General features: G+C 37.7%; 2 protein-coding genes across 2 annotated transcripts in view; one reads left to right on the top strand and one right to left on the bottom strand.

Annotated features, from left to right (window-relative positions):
• The window catches only part of LOC139710685 (uncharacterized), a 28,913-nt gene extending 18,084 nt beyond the window's left edge, over positions 1 to 10,829 (bottom strand). Inside the window, exons 1-7 of the mRNA XM_071622605.1 lie at positions 10,671 to 10,829; positions 8,862 to 9,080; positions 8,167 to 8,258; positions 7,445 to 7,509; positions 6,411 to 6,525; positions 4,736 to 4,797; positions 3,728 to 3,852 (exon numbers count right to left, since the gene is read on the bottom strand). Coding sequence (XP_071478706.1) covers positions 3,728 to 3,852; positions 4,736 to 4,797; positions 6,411 to 6,525; positions 7,445 to 7,509; positions 8,167 to 8,258; positions 8,862 to 9,080; positions 10,671 to 10,829 — 837 coding nt within the window. The remainder of the gene's footprint in view (positions 1 to 3,727; positions 3,853 to 4,735; positions 4,798 to 6,410; positions 6,526 to 7,444; positions 7,510 to 8,166; positions 8,259 to 8,861; positions 9,081 to 10,670) is intronic.
• A 352-nt stretch (positions 10,830 to 11,181) lies between these two features.
• On the top strand, positions 11,182 to 18,290 carry LOC139710684 (probable tRNA (uracil-O(2)-)-methyltransferase). The gene is made up of 9 exons (XM_071622604.1): positions 11,182 to 11,866; positions 12,126 to 12,249; positions 12,657 to 12,900; positions 13,226 to 13,408; positions 13,918 to 14,096; positions 15,320 to 15,503; positions 16,118 to 16,694; positions 17,180 to 17,296; positions 18,025 to 18,290. The coding sequence occupies exons 1-9, from the start codon at positions 11,182 to 11,184 to the stop codon at positions 18,288 to 18,290; spliced, it is 2,559 nt and encodes an 852-aa protein (XP_071478705.1).
• Positions 18,291 to 22,690: the final 4,400 nt, after the last annotated feature.

Below are 22,690 nucleotides of genomic sequence, written 5' to 3'. Positions count from 1 at the left end.
GGTTAACAAAGCACTCCAAATTAATCAGACGTGTACTTTAGTCTTCTGTAGGTGGACAGGGGAGCTCGCATCAAGATGGATGCCTTTTTATGATAGTAATGAGGTGCCACATCATAACTGCCACATCTATGCGGTGTTTCTACGCAAAATTTTGTCTGCTAGGCACATTTAAAAAAAACAAAACTGTACGAGTTGAAATTTTTTTTGGTTTTATTTTCGCGAATTTCGCGAATCGCCTTTGAACCGCAAAAATAACAACACGCGAAAATAACAACGCGCGAAGACAAAAACGCACGAAAACAACGCAGGGAAATGAAAATCAAGCCAAGCCATGTGCTGCAGGATCGTGCCAAAATTATAGTGCCGTACAGCACACTACTAGTAATGTATCCTGTCCTGCGCTGTGCCTAGCTAGCCTTCCACTTGTCGACTGTGCACGCACATCACACAGTACAGCTAGCTATAGCTATTTAAAGTGCGTTCAGTCTACTCTTGCAGCTGCATTCTTGGTGTTCGCCTGTCGATGTCCGGCATGAATTTCGAAAGTCCTTGTAAACTATTTCTTTTTGATATTTGTTTTACTTTCAAATTGAGAAAGTACTAGTACTTACACGTGTAAGGTACTTTTAGTTTAGACAACTATAGTTTTTTTCGTATCTGTACGCGAAAATTTCAGCTCGTACAGTATCCAACAAACAAATTGAGAAAGGTGGAAATATTCTAAATGCACAGGTATTGGCAAGAAGGCAGAAGCATTACAGACTATTGAACAAAAATGCTTTGCCACATCTAGAGAATTTGGTGAAGATCTAATCTCCTAATTCATCAACGTCACCAAAAATGAAAGATTTAGTCAACATTAGGAAGATCCCATACTTTGCATCTTATATCTCTTGTCCCACTGTACTTGAAATGTGGAGGATTCTCTTTAAATTTTTACCTTTTACCTTTGTCAAAACACATGTGTGGAAGGCAAGAACATGAGAAAGGATCCCACGTTTCAACAAAATAGAAAGAGATAGAAAAAACAAAACAAAATCAGAAGACAAAGACAAAGAGAGGTACCCAAGTGTTGACGGGGAGGAAACAAAAATGGAAGAGAGAAAACTAGAAAGGTTATTCAGTCATGGATATTGCTGGCAGAAGTTGGAGAATATACACACGCTAAGAGAGCAAAAGCTAACTTAGGACAAAAAAAAGATTGAAGAAAACTAGAGAGTTTTTTTCTGCTTTTTTTTCTTCAAAATATTATATAAATATTGAAAGACAAGTTCTTGGAAAATGAGAGAGCATAGTGGTTAACTTGAAAAGAGATAAAAGTGAGAACATTTTCAATACAGAGTACAACTGAAATGATGGAATGTAAAGACTTTCTGGATGTAAGGGATCTAGGGGATGTTGGAAGAGGCTACTGTAAAAGTGGATATTTTCGCGCGACTAATTTTTCCCGCTTGGCCGGGTGAGAAGATTTTCGCGTGATTTTAATTCCGCGGAATCAAGACATCAACCACTGGAACATATGGCATGCAAAAATATTCGCGTGCTTTTATTTTCGTGCTTTTATTTTCGCACTAGTTTCTGGTTGCGCGAAATGCGCGAAAATTTCAACACTGCGAAAATGTCCACTTTTACAGTACTGAAGAAACAAACACCCTGCAACAATTGCTTCCTCACAGAAAGAAAGACTGAACATCAGAATGCACGTCGTAGAAAATGAATGACATCAGTTGGTCACATGAGGGCAGCAATCTACATCCATTCACAGGATTGAACTCTTCTCTTATTTCTCTTTGCATCAGTTTATGTGGAACTGTCTTGCCAATCATTCAATATAATGATACTTAGGTAAGAAAACTCTTTATTGATTAAAACACACATATAGACGCAATTAATATCTATCACAAAAATGATAGTTCACATCACTATCTGAGAACTATTCTAATTTGATAACTGCATCCAAATGCCTACACAACCAAAAAGTGTAAAAAGTGATCGAATTATTTGCAAATGCTAAAACTTTTGAATGCTTTCTAACGGAAGGTGCCATTTGATACCAAAATAAGATGTATCAAACCAAATCACTTCCCTTTTACTTCATGTACCATTCATCTGATTTACAATCAATTGATGAATACATTTCAGGAAATGTTGAATTCAGCCTCATATGAAACTTCCAGAGGTATTACTCATTTGAAATGTAAATTGCCAATTCATTCTGAAGATCAAAGAGTGAGTTCTATCACTAGTAAGACGAGCTCAATATATGAAAAAAAACTAACTTGGCTTGTTGAGTATGTTAACGCCTCTGAGCAAGACATTTCATGTATCATGAATTCATCTAATAAGATCTGTACGAAACACGTAATGAAACAGGATGTATCCTTCCATCCAAACATTTGAGAAAGAACATATTATATATTGGGGAAAATAGTACGAAGAAAATGTGATGTGTCATCTTCTCGACGTATCCTCCGGCCACCGTGCAAAACATTTCAGGCAGATTCTACATAATTCACACTCTTAAAATAGACATTTAAAAGGGTGATATTTGACATGACTGAAGTCTCGTCTGGAACCGCTGCGAGAACATTAATCACATTTCCGTCTATTCTCTCTCATATTAAAGTTTGATGATAAATCCCCAACACCTAAACTCTGGCTGACCCGATGAAATCTCCTTAGTAGAGAATATATAGCTTAGTGTTCTCCCTCGTTCACTTTCCTGCGGTTAAAATTCAGCGTGCCCAGGCTGAAGTGGAAGGGTAAATATCAAGGGTTTGCCGTATTCATCACAGATCACGCGGAGTCCGTGACCTTCTTGACATCAACTTCAACAAACATTATCTCAAACAACCGAGCTAGAAAAACCCAATAGTTCAATCATCAATCTAGGCTCCATGATCAGACCCTTTTCATCCCCAATAACAATATTTGACTAAACAAGTGCATTTTGATTGCATCAGCAGGGGACAAAGCCCCCTCCCCCTTCCTCTTGTCATCTTACAATGCTTCTTACCTATGATAACGATCCTCACTTCCATCATTTCTACATTCATCATCGATATCATCATTAAATGCATTCAATTAATCAATTCATTCATTCATTCATTCATTCATTCATTCATTCATTCATTCATTCATTCATTCATCGCAACCAACACCATTCGACAACAAAAGTGCATCATCATCACCATCATCCAATATTTTCCTTACAAATTTTCCTGCAACACCTCAACCATGATTAATCCTCTATCACCAAATTGAAGAGGAAATGTGAATACATACAATGTATACAAACATACATTCACACACATGTACGCATACATACATACATACATACACACATACATATACATACAGACATACATGCATAAATACATACATACATACATTCATACTTACATGCATACATACATTCCTACCCGCTACATTAACACATATAATATATCTACACAGAGAGTGAGGGAACAGAGGGATGAATAAGGAGAGAGGTTATTTCTACATCCACAGAGTACTAGTACTGTAAAAATGGAAATTTTCGCGGTGTTGAAATTTTCGCGCATTTCGCGCAACCAGAAACTTGCGCAAAAATAAAAGCACGCGAATATTTTTGTTTGCCATATGTTCCAGTAGATGATGTCTTGATTCCGCGAAATTAAAAACACGCGAAAAATTAGTCGCGCGAAAATATCCACTTTTACAGTATACAGATCAGCTTTACACTTACCTCTTTCAGTATAAAGTACATCCAGTAAGCACACTGCTGCATACTGACCGCTCTGATCACGATCATGGTGATGAGGGCGGGGCTTATCAGCTTTGCTAGGAAACGAGTTGCCTTGGTAACATGACCTGCGGGAACAGACAAATGAGAGGACAGATTAGCTTTAGCTATGCTATTATGCAGTTCTTTTTCAACAATTAGGAAGTATCATGAAAATAAAACTTATATTTGATGTACATGCTTTAGCAAAGGCAGTGTCAAGACGCCAATACTAGAAAAGAAATTTATATGTATGTTTTTGATAAAGATATGAAAATATGAGATATCTGAAACTGAACCTAAAGTAGACCTGAGAATAAAATTTCAGCTGAAATTGATAACTTTAAGTACCATACTGCCACACCGCAGAGGACAATAGAATGCCCATTACAGGATGACCACTGGCCACAAATACACAATTTTTGTACTGTTCAAGATTACGATACAGGCTTAAATAATAAATACATAATATGCAATATGTACTCTTTTCATTATGTATGCTTCATGTTTGGTGATTGCATAATCTACAGGAAAGGGCTTAAATTTTCATATCAGTTATGATTCTTTGTCAATTCCTCGCTCTTTCATGTAGATTTCACTGAAAAAAAAATCTGCAAGGACATCACAGGAAGAAAAGATGCTACCCTATTCATCTTAGTCTTTTTCTTTTCTTCATTGAAGTGATTTGATGAGCCTTGCCATTATTGTTGGCAATTCTGTTGGCCTTTTATGAGTCCATACACTTTGAAAAGCATTCAACTTGCCATGCTGTTTCATCAACACGAAGGAAATTATCCCCAAACTTGACACGATGAAAGTACAATAGCATGTTCACATATGATAACATGACAGTCTCACTCACATGAGAGCAGTTACGGTGCAAAGTAGGTAAAAATTATCCTACCCCTACTTAGATATAGTTAGCTCCTGGACTTTTATCCACACCGATTGGTGAAGAAAATTCTGACTTACTGAGACTTGATGTCCCTAGCGAGAGAACCATTTGCGTTAATGACTTCTGGTCTGTTGCAGCACTAGAGAAAGAAATATGTTGTTTGAAAAAAACAAAACAAAACTAAATGAAATAGATAATCCATGCTATCATACAGCACATAATATATTTTGATTTGATCTAATTGTATTGAATAAATCAATGATAGAAATTTTAATTTTTCTACTACGACCCTGTAACTTCTAACCCTCTGACCTGAACTCCACACATTTCATCATCATATAGTCATACAAATATAAACCAAGTTTCATATCATTATCTTTTCCAAGTAATTATGGCAACAGGTAATAATCATGGATGACAAAATTAAATGGAAGACAGCAAGGCCTTTAGTCATAATATGTAGCAGAGGTCTCCAAATATAATAGCATGATCAAAGCGAATTCTGGAAAAAAATTAGTCTGAAAAGAAAGAGCAAAATTGTACAAGCACATCAATCAAAATCAGATAAAAAATAAAGTCATGAAACTTAAGAGCTTCAATAATTTTTGCAAAACTATTCTTTAAAAAAATGGCATAAATATGCACATGAGTGAACTGATGATGTCATCACTTCACAATTTTCCATTAATCATGAACAAAAAAAGGTGCAAAAATTCAGTTCTTCTGCTGTAACAGTGTAAATGATAAATTCCTGACTGAATAACTTCCAAATAATAATTAGTCAGTAACATTTGAGACTAGAGCATAATTGCCTTTCTAGAAAAAAATGGAAATTTCAAAAATTCTATTTACAAATTTGTAAGGTGATGACATCATCGACTCACTATTTGTATCCTGGATATTCATATTGACTTTTCAAAATCTGTTTTCTGAAAATTAGCAAAACTTCACAATTTCATAACTTTCCTACTTTCTACCAAATCATTATCAACTTTTTACTGTTGTGCTCTAAAAATCTGCCCTTTCTTACCAGACTAACTTTATCCTGGTTCAGACTTTCCCTTAAAATCTCTGAAATAGTAAGAAAAAGACACTAACTTGTACCACTCTATTGGTTCAGCCAGAGGATTGTCAATCAAGTTGGCTTCATAGAAACCCACACAATTTCATAGATTCCCTAATTTCTATCAGATTTTTATTGAATTGTCATTGTTGTGCTCGAAAAAAAATATCCTTTTCTTTCAGACTAAATTTTAAAGGACACCTCCGGATGGTTTTCAGACTTTTACATTTAAACAACTATAAATTAGCTATATTGAGTAGAGAGTTTCAGAATTAATAGTGATTTGGATGAGGAATAAGAGTGTTTTCAAAATTTATAACGAATTGCAGTGAACAAGGATGATGACATGGCAGCCTCACTATAAGAACGCATGAGCTGGGGCTCAAGGAAGCAGAACAAAAGAAGAAGGCATGCATAGATTCTACACAGGTAAACTTCTTTGTAATGGAATTACACTGCTACATTTCTGAAATATGTGAGGCTCCAATGTCATCAACACTGTTCAGTGTAATTTGTTTAAGATTTTCAGAGTATTGGTTTCTCTGCTCAAGGACCACAGTAAATTCCACAAATCTATACATGGAGCTGTCGATTTATGTACTACATTTGTACATGATGTGAAATTATGAAAATCGTCTGGAATGCCCCTTTAAGTGGTATCTCTGAAATAATTTAAAGATGACACTTACTTGTACCACTCTATTGGTTCAGCCAGAGGATTGTCAATCAAGTTGGCTTCGTAGAATCCCACACAAAGAGCTCCCGTGGTGCACAGCGTCACAATGGCACAGTCGGAAATGATGCCTGGAAGAAAAATGAAACAGCAAAGTATGTGAGAGAGTAAGACTAAATATTCTAGGACTTTAAATATGTGGTAAGATACATGAAACTACATTCTATTTTATAAGATTCTATGCACCTTTTACAGTCTCTTACACCTTTATTCACACAACACTGGACTTGGACTTCTACTACTTCTACTTGTAATAAATAATTCATATTCAATAATGCTTATTAAATGTCACATTTCTAATATTTACTGAATAAAATTCACAAATCACAATGGTCATAATCCTGATGTTATAATGACTTTTAGTTTACAACACTTAATTTTGAAAGCTGCTGTCATCTCCAACAAAAAATGAACATTCTTTGTTCAGTGTGCTATATTTGTGGACCAATACAGAGGCACTTTATTTGACCAAGGGCCCAGTGAGTACAATCCACACTTCTTGCCACAAACTTTCCTACAAACATGTTGTGTCAGTCTCATAGGAACTTTGAATGAAAAATGAAAATGTCCCATAAATAGCAAAACATTCACTTCATTATTCTTTCCATCTGTGTATTCTACATGCAACATTTATTGACATTCCCGAGACTTCCAACTTGTGTTGTTTAACCCGTTGAGGACGGTTTGATTTTGCTACAACACGCATTTCCCATAGACGCTTGCCCGAGTATACTCGGGACTTGTCCTCAACGGGTTAATCAAAGAATGCAACGTCTGTAGGTTTTCTTAAAAATAATAGAAATATTGACTTACAATGTTGTATGTAAGAGAGATAAATCATCAATAAAAAGTTTTCAGAGCACTGTACGTAGTACTTCGCCCAGACATGATTCTAACAAATGTAGTATTTTTACTCCCTTTTTTTCTTCTTTCTTTCTCCATTATGGGGTTGATCACAAGATAAAAATCAAGACTATTGACTTCTCCTACCGTTGTCCATTTTGATGGTCAGAATAAGATGGATCACTGCCACCAAGACAACCAGCACCAACAACCTGAGAGAAAGAAATGAGGAATTTATGTAATTTTTAAAGCACTCATTCATTTAGTAATTATGCAAATGAGGGACGCCTTGTTTACGGTACAATTCTGCAGAGTAACAATAGGCCAATAAAGGTATTCAAATTTGCCAGGCTATTCAAATCAATAAAAGTGTCCCCCTCTAATTAACCTGGTGCCAGGCTATTCAACACATATATGTATCTTCTGACTAAGTACATTTTAGTATGTGTTCTTAGATTTCATTTTGCAGGTACAGTACTCCCCACATTATCGGGTGCTGCTTATTTGGCTAAGAAAGCATCTGCCTGACACTACCTGATTAAGTGGAGACTACTGTATTAGTAAAGTGCCACACTGGGCAAGCTATGACAAAGATACTCTGGCTGTCAGAAACAATCTTTGCTACAGAAAGTGTGCATAGGAGTCAACTGCATTAGTAAATCAGTCTATTTCGCATTGAAATGGGATTTCGACTGTAGGACATTTGCTAAGACATTTCCATTTTTCTTTTCATACAAAGAAGAATGTGAAATGCAAACATTGCACAAATTACATCATATTGTATGTGATTATCCATAATCCCATATCAGACGGAAAAAATTTTTTATATTTACATAACTACTTTTTTCTAATATCTAGAAGAACCTTACCCTCTTGCAAAAGTTGATCCACTCAAGTACGCATACAGAACAAGAGCAGCAGAGCCAAGGTATGCTACGCCAGCTGCTCCGAGAATTAGACCCTGGGTAGAAAAGAACCCAAAAGCAGTCAATTTTGAAATGTTAAAAAATGAAAACCAACTTAAAAGTAGCTTCCACAGTGGCGCTCTAAAAATACATCCCCGTTTGGGCTGCAATTCAGCAGAGAAGTAGACTCTTCATGCATCAAAGATGAAGTGATTTATGACTCTTATCCCAATAACTTTGTAATAAGATCCATATATTGGAATCATACCATCAGAATTCCCAGTAAATGTTCCTATTTACGTTTTTTTTTAAAATTATTATTACCAATTAAACTACTACTATTGTTTATATCACAAGTGTGCATGTTCTGTAAACATTACAGTTTGGGCACTGCCTTTATTAAAATCAAAAATACAAAATATATATTAACTTTAACAAAACCTCATGGTAGATTTGGCTGCAAAACTGCCAAGAAGAAAAAATGCAAAGACAACACATCATGTAACTTGATCCATTACTTTGACCAAAAAAAAAGACAAAAACATTAACATATTATTGTACAAGAATGAAACCAGTAAAACCAAAGCGTATCGGTAAAATATTCAAATGGCGTGTATTGACAGAGCTGAATAATCCATGATGTGTACTACTGGTCATACCTTAACCACAAAAGGGTTGTCTTCGATCTGTCTGACCACCACCCGGCTTAGCTTCATGGTGATTCGGACGATGCCCACGGCCTCGACAAGGAGGGTGAGGGGCTCTGCAATCCAGACCAACTGACCATACATCCAGACCAAGGGGTACGGGATTACGCTGACCGGAAGACTCACGATCACAGCGAAAAAGGCAGCATCAAAAATTGGCAGAAGAAACCTCTGTAAAAGTAAGAACCAAAAATGCAAAGTTTTTTAATCAAAATAGGCACTTGCTCAACACCAATTCATGATAATAGTTTTGCTCTTCAGTCATTATTTAAAGGGGATGGCTAGTAACTGATCAGTGGGAATCAGTGGGAATGCTGGAGGATGATTGTTCAAATCCTTGTGGGATTAATTTCAGAGTACATTATATATCTATTGTTGTGTGAAAATTATTTGCTTCAGAATGGTCTCATATTCAAGTAATGTGCAGTTTATTGTTTCCAGGTTAGCGTGCCTGGTCAGTGACGGGGCATTAATCTGCTCATTACTTGAATATGAGATCGTTCTGAAGCAAATAATTTTCACACAACAGCATATATAATGTACTCTTTAAATGAATCCCACAAGGATTAGAACAATCATCCCTCAGCATTCCCACCGATTCCCACTGATCGGTTACTAGCCATCCCCTTTAAGAACTGAACGGGAGTGACTTTATGTGTGGAGGTGAAAGTGAAATATAGTCATGGAAATTGTTCACATTTACCAATTATGATTGGAAAGTATGTCATCCTCCAAATAAATATTCATTATACACATATCAATATCTTACTTTCAAAAATATTCTTCAGATACTACTGTCATTTATTCCTAGAGAAAATATTGAACATGCACTGTCTCAGAACTCTCACCCCATAAAGTCATGATTTATATGACCGAGCTATAACATGGCAACATTCATGGCATAGTGCTCTATAATTCATACTACGGTCATTATGGATGTTACCCGCTATGCAAAAAATCATTAAGGAATAAGTTTTCCATTTTAAAGGGAATGGGTTTTCCATTGATATTGATAGCATATGTAGAAAAGTGCTACTAGTATCAGTATCAACCTCAAAGATTATATATATGACCAGGGCCCGTTTCATAAAACTTGTTTGTATATCAGTGATAAGTTGTCATGCACTCATAGATGTGACAAGCTACTGAAATCCTTGCATCTGATTGGCTGAGAGCAAATTTGTCATAGAATTGTGACAGTTGTCACTTTATAACAAGTTTTATGAAACGGGCCCGAGGATTGGACTTTGTTTATATACAAAAATGGTGAGTTAAAATACTTTTATATTTCATCATTAAATTTACAGATTTGAACATGTTTGTTATTGGAGGGATAAACAAACATATCAATGATTATCATGCACTGCCTTGACTGCCGCCAACAGTGAAAATATGAATGCCCGTCACCTTGCATATTGATCTTCAAAAATTAAAATTCAAATAAGATGTTAAGCGTAAATATTCAATACTGAATGAAGCGCCTTTAAACACCAACAACACTAACTGTTAGATCAAAATACATAGTCTTCAATTCGGCATAAAATATGTCACACCACACCATGGATAGCATGGTATATTTAAATTTTGTAAATTTATAACATGTTTAGAGGGTTAGCAAAAGGAAATTAACACAACAAAAAATCTATTTCTAAAACTCTCGACGGAAGATAAAGTTACAAACACACGCTCAAGACAATAGTAGAAACGACAGATGATCCACCTTTGGTGTTCTTGTTTTGTTATTGTTCTTTTGATACTCACGACAAATTTTTGCACACACGACCCCAAGGCTGTGTACAGCATCATGAGGAGCGAGAGGCGTAGTACCGTGTCGGGCCCGTCGAACGCCCCGACAACCGGCATGGCGATGATCCACACGAGTGGTAACAAGCCGCAGATCGTGGAAAAGGGAACACACATGGTTTCTTTTTTGAGTTTGCTTAAACACGAATGAAATGCCAGTGGAGATGGTTCTCTATTTGGCATGCCCTCTATTTCTCTGAAGATTTGAAACAAAATTATCATGCTAACACTGGAGCATTGCACTGGTTAGCATAATCAGCAATAGAACGAACGGGTCACGCAAAATTTGTGGTGACCATTCTTGTTTTCGAGTTCGGCGCACAAAGTCACATGACTTCGCATCTTGTCAGGTGATACAGATCTCGCATTTCTGCTGATGGGTATGCGATCGTTGGTGCACGCCTGAGTGAGAATCATCAACCGCAAGTTCTTGTGACGTTATTTCATTTCTACACAAATACCTTCCAAAATGAACCCCTCGAAATGGATATCTGTTAATACACAAGATGTAGAAGTCGACACAATTTCGATGTGGAGAGCAATTGATATCTGGTGGTCGAAACCTCATGTCGTGAATCGCCGTTTATCGGCTGCTGTGGAGGAGCACCGAATGCCGCTTTGCCGTGAACGGGGCAACTCGGGCGTCGAAAGTGACAGTTCACCGCTTCAATCCTTCTGCGGCGTGATCTCGCCAGATCCCGAAGATCGCGTTTCCAAAGACAACAAGGCGCCGATGGCATGGCTTGCTCCTCTGATAGAAAACTTGAAATCGATATGCGTGACCGAAGGAACACTCACAGCATCAACCGTCGGCCTAGCCATTGCTGAATACGTCACAAAACACCACCATCAAGGGCAAGGGAGAGATGCCAAAATAGATCAACAAGATCAAAAAGACTCTCAAGAGTCTTTGAGCTTCTCTGCGCATGAACTTCAAAGCCATGCTCCGAGAGAAGGAACCAAAGATGGAGGGATGACGTGTGAACCTCAGGAAAGCAACAAGACTGATGTAGATGAAGTTGGGAAGCACAAAGTTGTTGCTAAGGAACACGACAAGCCTTCTCTGCCAATTGTCTCGCATTGCTCTGTTGGCATAAGGAAGTTGCTGCCTAAAATAGTTGGGGCTGCAACAATTCATGAAATAGGAATATTTGGTAAGTTGGAATAGAATCCTGTAGTAGTAAGAGGCCTGTGGTTTATTTGTTTTCCATTGTGAAAGAAGTCAGATTAATAATTATATTCATAGAGTTTGAGTGAAAGCTCGTTTTCATCATCCATCAACAGTAAGACTACAGAGTATTACATAAACGGTACTAAAATTTTGAAAGGGATTTTTGTAAATTTATGGAGCATTGTAGAAGGCATTTCCATTATGTTTGCTTGACGTTAATCAATGTTTCACTTTCTTTTCAGATCACAGCAGCAGCGAGGCAACATTCATTCTCTTGGCTCCTTGCATCAGGACTGGACTTGAAAGAGGAGAAAGTGTGGAAGATATTGGGTTTCCTTCATACAGATTCACTCTGAAATCCAACAGGTATAAAATTCAGATACAGTGGACCCCCTGAAGTCCTCTGGACCAGCAGTTTTCTTTTGTTATATTGAAATTTTGTTATAACTGAAGAAATAAACACTAAAAATACACAGAGCCGATAATGTTGTGTGCGCTGTATATGTTTAGTTCTGACATTTTTTTCCTTCAAACATTGTATAGAAAAGTACATATTAAACTAAAGAATGTCTTTCATATAGTCGTTGTGTAATTATAAATATACAATGGATAAAAACAAAATAATATAAAAAGAAGAAGACTTGCAAAAGTACCTTGTTATATCAGGTATCTCACCATATCTTTATCAAGGTTCAACTGCAGAGGGAGATTGGGTGTGCAGAATGATTGTGCAATCATCTTTTTGTTGTTGTTGTTTAAATTTGCCTATGCAGAATTGCTCTTTCTGTGTGTGAGGACTACTCACTGGCCGTTTCCAAGTCAAGCAAAGGTTATCCATTGACCATCCCATCTAAGGAATGGCTGGAGAACATCCTCCTGCCCAAGCTAGCCAAGTGGGCGGGGGAGAGCAAGACATCCAGCCAGCCGCATCCGCAGGGGACTCCCCTGATACCGATGGACCGATACACCCAGCTCTACCAAGAGATGAAGATCAAGTATGGGGCAAAGTTTGTGGAGGTAAACTGGTTTGGAAAGAAATCAATCTTCCAGCTTCCAATTAATTCAATTTTAATAGCAAATGACATCTGGTATAATAACCATTCATGTGCCCATAGAGTTTTCAGTCAGTGCCAAGGTGCTAATCATCCCACCATGAGATACAAGTCATCTGGGAAATAATTATTCCATCATTATCAATTTTTTTGTTGTTGATCAAATCCATAATTTGTAAATAAATACTTCAAAGTCTACCACTGATCTGTGTTTAAAGCTAGATGCATGAATGTGAACTTTCCGTAGCCAGGATGAATTCCATGTCTTTGTTTCATCTTTCAATGACTAGATTTGGCCAGAGAACACTGACCCAAAGAAGTTTGTGTATGAAGATGTTGCCATAGCAACCTACCTCCTGCTGCTGTTCGAAGGGGAGAGGAGAGAGATGGGTGTGGACGATGGCAAAAAGCAGTCATTCATCGATCTTGGATGTGGAAATGGTCTCCTTGTACACATTCTCAACAGTGAGGGCGTAAGTACCATGTCAAATATCACATTGCCATACTACACAGGGGATGTCCACTTGTTGCAAACCTTTCATTACAGTTTGTGTTGCAACTACAGTGCTCTCCCTGTATAGCAGACATGGTTACAATCTTGTAGAAATTTAGGTCCCGTAATTGTTATCTATACGTCTTTATATACTTTTACTCTATTTGGTCGGCTTTGATGAATTTTGATAGGAATGATAATGAAAGAAAATTGCTAGTCTTAGACTAGGTAGAGGTCTTGATTTCTTGCTTCTTTTTCTTTTGTTGGTTGATTTTCTAACAAATTTCATGAGGTTTTCTTTGAAGTGGACTCATGTATCTTGGTCTGAGCTGGACTGATTTGACAAAGTTGATAATTCCTCATTTTCTTTGGTTTTCTTTAAAAGAATACGTTTTACAGGTTTTAACTTAAATTTGTGTCTGATGCAACTTTGTTTGTATGCTCTTTAGAAGTGATCTTTGTATTGAAGTTTCATATCATGCTTGGCAGTATCCCGGCAAAGGCATAGACCTGAGGCGCAGAAAAATCTGGGACCTGTATGGCTCTGAGACGTGTCTCGAAGAGGGCGCTGTTATCGCTTCCATGGAAACGTCATTTGGAGACACAGACTGGTTGATTGGGAATCACTCAGACGAACTCACCCCCTGGATCCCCGTCATGGCATCAAGGTCAGAATTCAAGGTCATAAATCAAATTATTGAATTGCAGATAGGGAGGGGATGATATGTGACCCGCTACAACAAAATGATCCTAAAGTCGGGCGAGGTCGATTATTTGAGAATTGCATGACACAATTTCATAATCTTTCTGCTTTAAATTGATATATAACACGTCTTATAAAAATAATCGGCTGCGGAGATATCGATGTTTAAAAGAGAGCATGTCAAGACGTCTGGGAAATCACTGTTTCGAGAAAAGCGCCCTAAAAGTTCTCCTTGCGACGCAATCACAATCAAGAGACACGCAAGTCAGTATTCACCTCCGGACAATAGAAGTTAAGCCCTAGCAACCCCCGAAATGCTCATTCAAACACAGCGTCGGCGGTCTCCTCACCGACCAATCAGTGACCAGGATGTCAGGAGAAGCGGCTAGGCATAGCGCAACCCGCCCGCACACTCCAGTCGTCTGGGCAGTGTGCGAGCTTCACGCTTCGGTTAGCGGCAAGCAGCAAACTGACCAATGAGATCACTCTGGTCGTTGTTAGGGGCGGTGCCTATGTGTGGCGCTCAATCCAAATGTTCGAACCAGTTTCTGCTTCGTTGAAACGCCAAAAAAACATGGCCCAGAAAAACGCTATTTTGGGTCTTTCTTTTCATCATTTTGCTTCAAAATTTCGACAGATGATAGAAGACATGTCAAACTCTAATAATATGTCAAATTCAGAAAATCGTAAGTTTTGACCAATTTTGATGCTCTAACTTCAAACTCGATTTTCACGGCTTCGACCGTGCGCGACTTTAGGACCATTTTGTTGTAGCGGGTCACATATACACATATACATCACATGCACCACAGTACACATCAGCAATCACAAAGCATAATTAATGTATTTTTGTGCACTTATAATCATGATAAATGTGACCAAGTATACTATAGCTGCACATGCAAACTTATTTGCTGGTTGTTGTTTTTAAAAAAAACATGCAGTATTTTGTGCTATTATAAAATGCATTAAGTATTGAAATTCAAAATGGTCACAAACCTGTCTATAGCGGCCACCTGTCTATAGCGGCCACTTTTCCCGTCTCCCTTGGGTGGCCGCTATAGACAGGTTTGACAGTACTTCAATTGTTTTCAGAGCTTATTCTTTTTTCTTTTTTTTTTTGGAACATTGTAACCCATTTGTTGTACCAGTATCACGATATTCATTTATTACCCCTCTGTATTGCAGATCATCATCTAGCACCCGCTATTTCGTCTTGCCCTGCTGCTTCCACGATTTTGATCGCAAGTTTGCTCAGAGGGTTGCTGGGGAGAGTCAGTACAGGTCATACCTGAACTTTGTGAGAGAGGTCGGCAAAGTCTGTGGATTTGTGGTTCAAGAGGACAAGATGAGGATACCGTCCACAAAGAGGGTGAGCTTTTCATCATCATCAACATCATCATCATCATCATCATCATCATCATCATCATCATCATCATCATCGTTGTCATCGTCATTGTCATTATCAACATCACGCGAGTTCATCAATATCATACCTATTCCATTATAACTTTTATCATGATCATCATCACCCTCATGACCGTCTGCATCCCCCCTCTTCATCATCATTTCCATCACTTCATCATCATCATCTGGCCACAAATATCTGAAAGAATTGTACATTTTGAACCTTTTTTATGCATCAGTGGTTTACTTGCAATTTGTCTCTTTACCAGCAGACAATCTTCAGTCATTTTCTCCATATGCATTCCTTTCTCTTTAAAATTTGGCTTTCATATCATAAGGCACAAGTTTTCTTCTTTTAGCAACCTTATGGTACACAGCATTTTCTTTATGAAAAATATCTAATCATCAATATGAAGCTAATATCTATGCTGACATTGCACCTTCAAATCTTGAAGACAAGGGATATAAACATTCCTTCAAGATTCTGATTACCAGGTATTGTTGTTAAATGTTTTGCACTGGAAACTTTCTTCTAGAATCTCTGAATATGTACAGGATTACTTTAACTTCCACTTACAGATTTGCCATGTTGGTAAACGTAAGACACACAGCGTAAATCAGCATCAGCAAGTTCTGCAGAGAATCACTGAATACGTGTGTGGTCGCTGTAAGAGCTCATCAGCTGCCTCAAATAGACCAAACACACCAAGTGGCATTACAAGTGCCCATTCTACTCTTTTGGACACGAGTGCTACACCCTCCAGGGATTTTAGTTCACAGAAAACACAGATAGATGGCAGTGAGGATGGCTTTTGCAACGTTAATGCAGCAGAAAATTCTGTGTTTTTGACCACGCCTACTGGGGACGGTAGAACTCTCCAAGATGATACCATCACTGACTCTTCCGGAGGAGCACAACCTCAGAATCTTGCCCCAAACTTCAAACCACGGGACAGAGAAGAGAAGGTGCAGAACTGCAGCCGGGTGGAAAGATCGCTGAAGGAACGCATCACCCTGGAAGTGGCTTGGGCCATTCTCAAGGCAGGCGGGGTCAAGAGACCAGCTGAGGGAAATGAGGAAGGTCTGGATATTGGGAATCAAGAACAGGAGGATGCGAAGAGAGGACAGAAGTCAGCAAAGCTGTGGAGGAAAGGAGGTATGCACCTTAATAATTGCAGTAAAAACTAAATACTTCCTTGTGAGATTGCCAAAAGCTACATTCTAGATGATGATAACCACTCCTCAGTGTTTTCTCTCTTTTTTTTTTAATCTGAGGAAGACCTTTGACAACTGCTTTAATGCCTCCGCCCGAAGGGTGCCAGAGGCATCATGTTTTCGGGTTGTCTGTCTGTCCATCCGTACGTATGTCCGTCCCCATTTGTTTACGCGATAACTTGAGTAATATTGAGTGGAATTATACCAAACTTTGTCCAAGTATAAAGTAAGATGGGGCAATTACTGTAGATTTTTCTTTTTAATTCCTTTCATATCAAATATCCTGTTTTTATTTAAAAGTACTGTCAATTTTGGAATCATTACTAATGTAGCTATATGCAACTTTCAGATGATGCATGGTTTGATATCAAAGGAATGTTGTTTTGTTAATGTGCACCTGTCTGTTCATGTATCTTTTCTGGAAAGGTTCTGTAACTCTGAGGGATGCGGCCCAGTTGTTTGATGGACCATCTCTGAAGAAGCTGAAGAGTGAGTGTGGGGGACTCAAGACACTTCTCAAGACCTCCAACCAAGTCTTCCAGAGTAAGATGATATTGAATTATTTGATCCTGTTGTACTAGCAATTTATTTATACTCGGCGATGTAAAGCCTCAGCGCTAGAAGTATACATATTTTGATATTTCATTAGCGGTTCAAAACACGTTGAGCTTCATATAGTTAAGCCTAAGATAATTGAAGTTATAACTTGTATCAAAAAGAGATTGTCTTGTATTGAAAATGTATTTTGAGTTAAGTTTGTTGATGAATCAATTTGAATGCAAGTTGTTAACTGTAGTGAGCTTCTTGTTTCTGTTTTATTTCATTTCTTTTATTTCTTTTTTATGTTTGCTAAGTATGATTTTTTTGTCATTTTTTATGTTGAATAGTAATTTGTTTTATTTACAATTTTAAAAGAAGGAAAAAAGCATGAGTTGGACAGACTAGTGTCATATTCATGTAGTAGCATTCTAATGTGAATATCAAATTTCCAACAGATAATTAGAATTTAATAATTGGAGCCAATCCCAACCAAATTCAAACCATCAAAGAAAATCAGAAACAAGTGATTGTTTGAGAAACTTGTTGTTTTACTAGCGTACATTTCTGGGTTTTCCTTGTCAACATTAATTTTTTTAGCACTATCTATATACATTATTCTCTGTGATATAAAATGATCTGTTAGTGTATAACATGTTGGTAAAAATCATGCTTATGACAAGTTTGCTAGATCTGGTTTGGTTATTGCTGATTTTGTCTTTGATTCCCAACAGTCACTGGCAACCAAGTCATGCTGAGAGATTGGTCATCGGATGCTACCGGTGAAGGTGACAGAGATGAGCCTCAAGGTGGTAGGAAGAGATCTGAGAGCCAGGCCCGGAAGGAGGAGAAAAGGGAGGGGGACAGACTGAAACTCTTCAAGACCAAGCTCTGCTGGTTCCACGCCCACCATCCGGATGGCTGCCCCAGACCGGCAGATGCTTGCCCCTTTGCTCATGGAAATGAGGAGCTGAGGAGCAGACCGGTGTTTGGAATATGATGGCTGATAATGGGATGGAGAGTGGGAGCTTAGAAGCAGACTGGTCTTTGGAAACTGATGCCTGATGACAGGATGGAGATGGGGAGCTGAGGAGCAGACCAGTTTGGGGGAAGAAATGCTCGATGACTTGATAGAGACAGGAGCTGCAGAGTAACCAGTCTTTTCAAAGTGATGCCTGTTAATGAGATGGAGACAGGGAGGTGAGGAGGAGACGGGTCTTTGGATAGGTGATGCCTTATACCCGGACTACCACCAAAGAAAACCTACAAGCTGTGCATGTATCAAGCCAACCACACAGACGGTTGTGCAAGGCCAGTTGAGTGCTTGTGCCACACCCGCTATTCAGATGGTGGCCCCAGACTGGTAGAGACTTGTCCCTTTCTAGCAAGAATTCTGGACCACTCACCCATCTGTCCTTTTAATCATATGCAGGATTTGGTTTAGAGTCTACCAGTATATTGAGCCATTGTTTGGACCAGTTCCACCTCTGATATGTAAAAGTGGATATTTTTGCGTTAGTAATTTTTCACGCTCGGCGGAGTAAGATGAGTTTCACAGGTTATTAATTCTGCGGAATAAAGACATTTAATAAACATTCAAAAATATGGCATGCAAAAATATTCACATGGTTTTATTTTTGCGCTAGCTTCTGGTTGCGTGAAATGCGTGAAAATTTTAACACTACGAAAATTTCCACTTTTACGGTAGTAGTTTCTCTGTTTGCTCCGTTCTTAATCCTTTGCCCTCACTTCCAATGTGCTGTTGGGACATTGGTGCTGTCTGTGCCCAGAAATATGACTATGGAGTAAACTTGTCACATTCAGTTCAATTCTCATCTCATAAATGCGTCAAGCCTTACACTCATTGTTGCTGCAGCAGGCTGCAGATGTGGGAACATTGTCCCCTTGATGGGTGCCAATGTAGTTTCAAATCCATTCATGTATACTGTCGATGGCATTATGAGATGGTTGTTCCGAGAAAATCAATTTGTATGACACAGTAAAACAACTCACTCTCTGCTACATGTGTTCCTTGTGATCTCAATAACTGTCAATAAATGATGAGATATTGTAACATCAATGAGTAAACAAATAAATGAATTTGTCAAAATAATCTTTTCAAAGATAACTCCTTGTTCCAACATCTGTTTGGTGCAGTATGTGAGTCACTGCCTATTTCAAATTTTCTTGATCATTTAATCATGACTCTGTCCAAAATAAATCAAGGACAATATGTCCTTAAACTCATGTAGAGGTAATTTCCATCGGCCAAACTTGTGAAAAGTCAGGCTTGGATCAGAATGATGGCTATAGACAAGTATGATCCAATGATTGTGGTGTACTTGTAGTATTAAATAAGTTGTTTGAAAGGAATGGTGTAGTTTTGATCGAGATAGGGGTTCAGGTTTTCATTTTTTGCGATATAATTAGAAACCACTTATATGAAATATTAAAGAGCATACAATTCTAAGAGGAATTCAAAACTTGTTTAATTATAATTAATTGTATATAATTGTTTTTGCAATGAGTTAGATATCTACAAACAAATATGTCCTAATAAAAGGTGGGATCCATCTTTTATTAGGACCACCTTGTTTTACTTTGTTTATGGATATCTTAGCCATCTCAAAACCAATTTTCATGAAATAAACTTTGAATTCCTCTTAGGATTTTATGCTCTTTATCATTTTAAATGGTTTTTAATCACCTCGCAAAAACTTCAAATCTGAACCCCCATCTCAACCAAAACTATACCATCCCTTTACGTTCATAGAATGGCCTTGCAGGTAAATTGTGGCCATCAAATAACAGTGCAGCATTTTCTTCATAGGTCAATCTTGTTCAAATGTCACCAATTTTGTGCTTACATGTCACTGCCTAAACATCATGAAAGACACAGCAAGCTTGTCACTTGACTTCTGTGATGGCTGGTACCCTTCGTATAACTGCAGTAAACCTCACATATAGTGGACTCCCGTTATAACAAAGTCCTCGGGACCGGCAGTTTTCTTTTGTTATATTGAACAATAAAAATACATAGAGTGGATAATGTTGCAGCCTGAATTTTTACTGCGTTGTAACCGGAATTTTGTTATAACCGTGTTGTAATGGGAATGTACTGTGCTAGCACAATTGTTGAACACTTTAAGGAAAATCCTCACATACACAAGATTCCAACCCACCAGAAAAGATGGATCACATTGACCTGCACTTTTTGAAGTTTTCTGTATGAATACCCCTGCACATGATAAAATTTCAATCTTTGATTCCAGCTGATTTTACATAAAATATGGAGCAAGTGTCAAATTCTTCAGTCTCTTTTTAGCAAAAGGGAAATGAAAAGTAAACATATACACACATATACCCACACACACACACACACACACACCCACACACCCATAAGCATACACTTATAAGATGGTCACCATGAGATGCTGCATTAGATCATTTGTTGTAAATATACATAATATTTATTAATATCACTGAGAGATTTGCTTCCCTCTGGTGTAATGACAGTTAAGACATTTTACCATGATCTATTTAACGTTGTTAACAGGTCTTTCTTGTACACATTCTTTCCGAGATGATGTGTCCATTCTTTTATTAAAACCAACTGCAACAGTTAACAGGTGGACAAAGGGTCAAGTTCGGTTCCACTGACGGACCAAAGACGGGATCAGGACAATGCTATGTGGGAACGCTACAGGAGTGTAATTTACTTGGTCATATACATCGGCTAGAACATTAGAATGACATCTAGAATCTGCAAAAGGATTATAATATCTGATCTATGACTATCCACGGGAATAAAATTTAAAATCCAAAACATAAAAAGTCTCAGCCAGGAAGGTGGGATAATGTTCCTTAACAAAAAATTAAATTATTTTGACTTCCTACTTACATAAATAAATAAGTACATGAAATATTTTGGTTAGTTTTGTCTTTTATATAAAAAAAAAACAGTTTAGAAAAGAATATGCAAATGTTAACAAAGTGTTAGAAGTTATTTCATATAGCGACACTTATATAGAAACAGAAAGGCAGATGTCTCGAGTAATGTCGATCTTAACTTTGGTATAAAGAGAAATTTCAAAGACTTGGAACAACTTAGCCCGATTCCCCATCAATATTCACTGCTCCCAGATGCTACCCTGCCACTTACATTACAATGGTTGAGCATGATTACAATTCAACTCTTATATCGACTATTCTACCTTGCCCGACAGCTAACTTGCTACATGCTTAATTGCAGGGGAATATAAGAAACAAGATGCCACTTCTGTGGTCCGAGCAAATTTGAACTTGAGCACATCTTGATCGCAAATTAAAATAGCTGGAGCTAGTTCTAGCAACACAAAGACGAGGGTACGATGCACTAAATATGTATATATGTACAAGGCAAATTAAATAATGACAATGGGTATGCGATACACAAATGAAACACAAACTAAATGTTTAAAAACAGAATACATAATATGACCCCAACAAACCAACTACTCTGTCCCTTCAAGGCAGCATCTCGTATTGTGCACCATTAATTGTCTCTCTTAGGGTTTTGCTTGACGGATGCAAGCTGACCAAAAAGTTATCATCAACTTTGATGCTTGACCATTACCACTGATGTCACACTAGGACATTAAAATCTCAGCTGTAGATCTGGTATCAAGAACTCAAAACATGTCACAAAACTTTTATATCATTCAAAAGGCAATAAAATTTGACAATTCACATCCAAAACAAAAAACAGGCTCAGTATAGACGTCTGAAGACCAAGTAATGCTCCATATATTTTTGTACAGGACGGCTATGAATGACGCAAACAAAGACATCCATAGCATGAGAATTTGGGTAGTCTTGAGGATATTTCTTGATTTCTGTGTTTCTTTCAGAATGATACTTCTGAGGTACACTGCAATGTGCAGCTCCAGGGGAGAAAATTGTCAAAAACCAAAGGATATCTTTACCAACCTTGTGTGCATGTAAACATCTATGCAATTAAACCTTATTCTCATCTAATTACAATTGTCATGCATCTGTATTGGACTACATTAAAAACACTGATTAAACCCCAATACTTTGACCTATGCAAATTTGAATGATAAGTTATCACATTTATCTATTAATCTTGTTTTCTATTTCATTTTTATGGGGGGAGGGAAGAATATAAAATGAGATGATTTTGCTACATTTTATGTCAAACTCCTCAAAATTTAATAATTCTATATGTGAAGACTAAAAAAAAAAGTGCATAGCTTGTTTCACCTTCTACATCATTCCACATTCATGCTCCCTACCTGAGTGGACTTAGCCTCAAACCGATAGAAGTAAAGTAACCTTTGAAGTATGAACCAGAGAAGACAAGACGGCCAGAATTTTTCTTCATGTTTGCACACGCCAAAT

This window comes from Diadema antillarum, unplaced genomic scaffold (assembly GCF_040938485.1).
Source record: "Diadema antillarum isolate AM-2024a unplaced genomic scaffold, OU_Dant_1.0 seq00001553_RagTag, whole genome shotgun sequence".
Taxonomy (NCBI): Eukaryota; Metazoa; Echinodermata; class Echinoidea; order Diadematoida; family Diadematidae; genus Diadema; species Diadema antillarum.
This window is presented reverse-complemented; position numbering and strand designations above follow the sequence as displayed.

Excerpts from the sequence above, each read along its gene's own strand:
- LOC139710684 (XM_071622604.1), top strand. The coding sequence starts at position 11,182 with ATGAACCCCTCGAAATGGATATCTGTTAATACACAAGATGTAGAAGTC. Across the intron at positions 13,409-13,917 it reads ACATTCTCAACAGTGAGGGC|TATCCCGGCAAAGGCATAGA; the intron begins GTAAGTACCATG and ends CATGCTTGGCAG. Across the intron at positions 15,504-16,117 it reads GGATACCGTCCACAAAGAGG|ATTTGCCATGTTGGTAAACG; the intron begins GTGAGCTTTTCA and ends TTCCACTTACAG.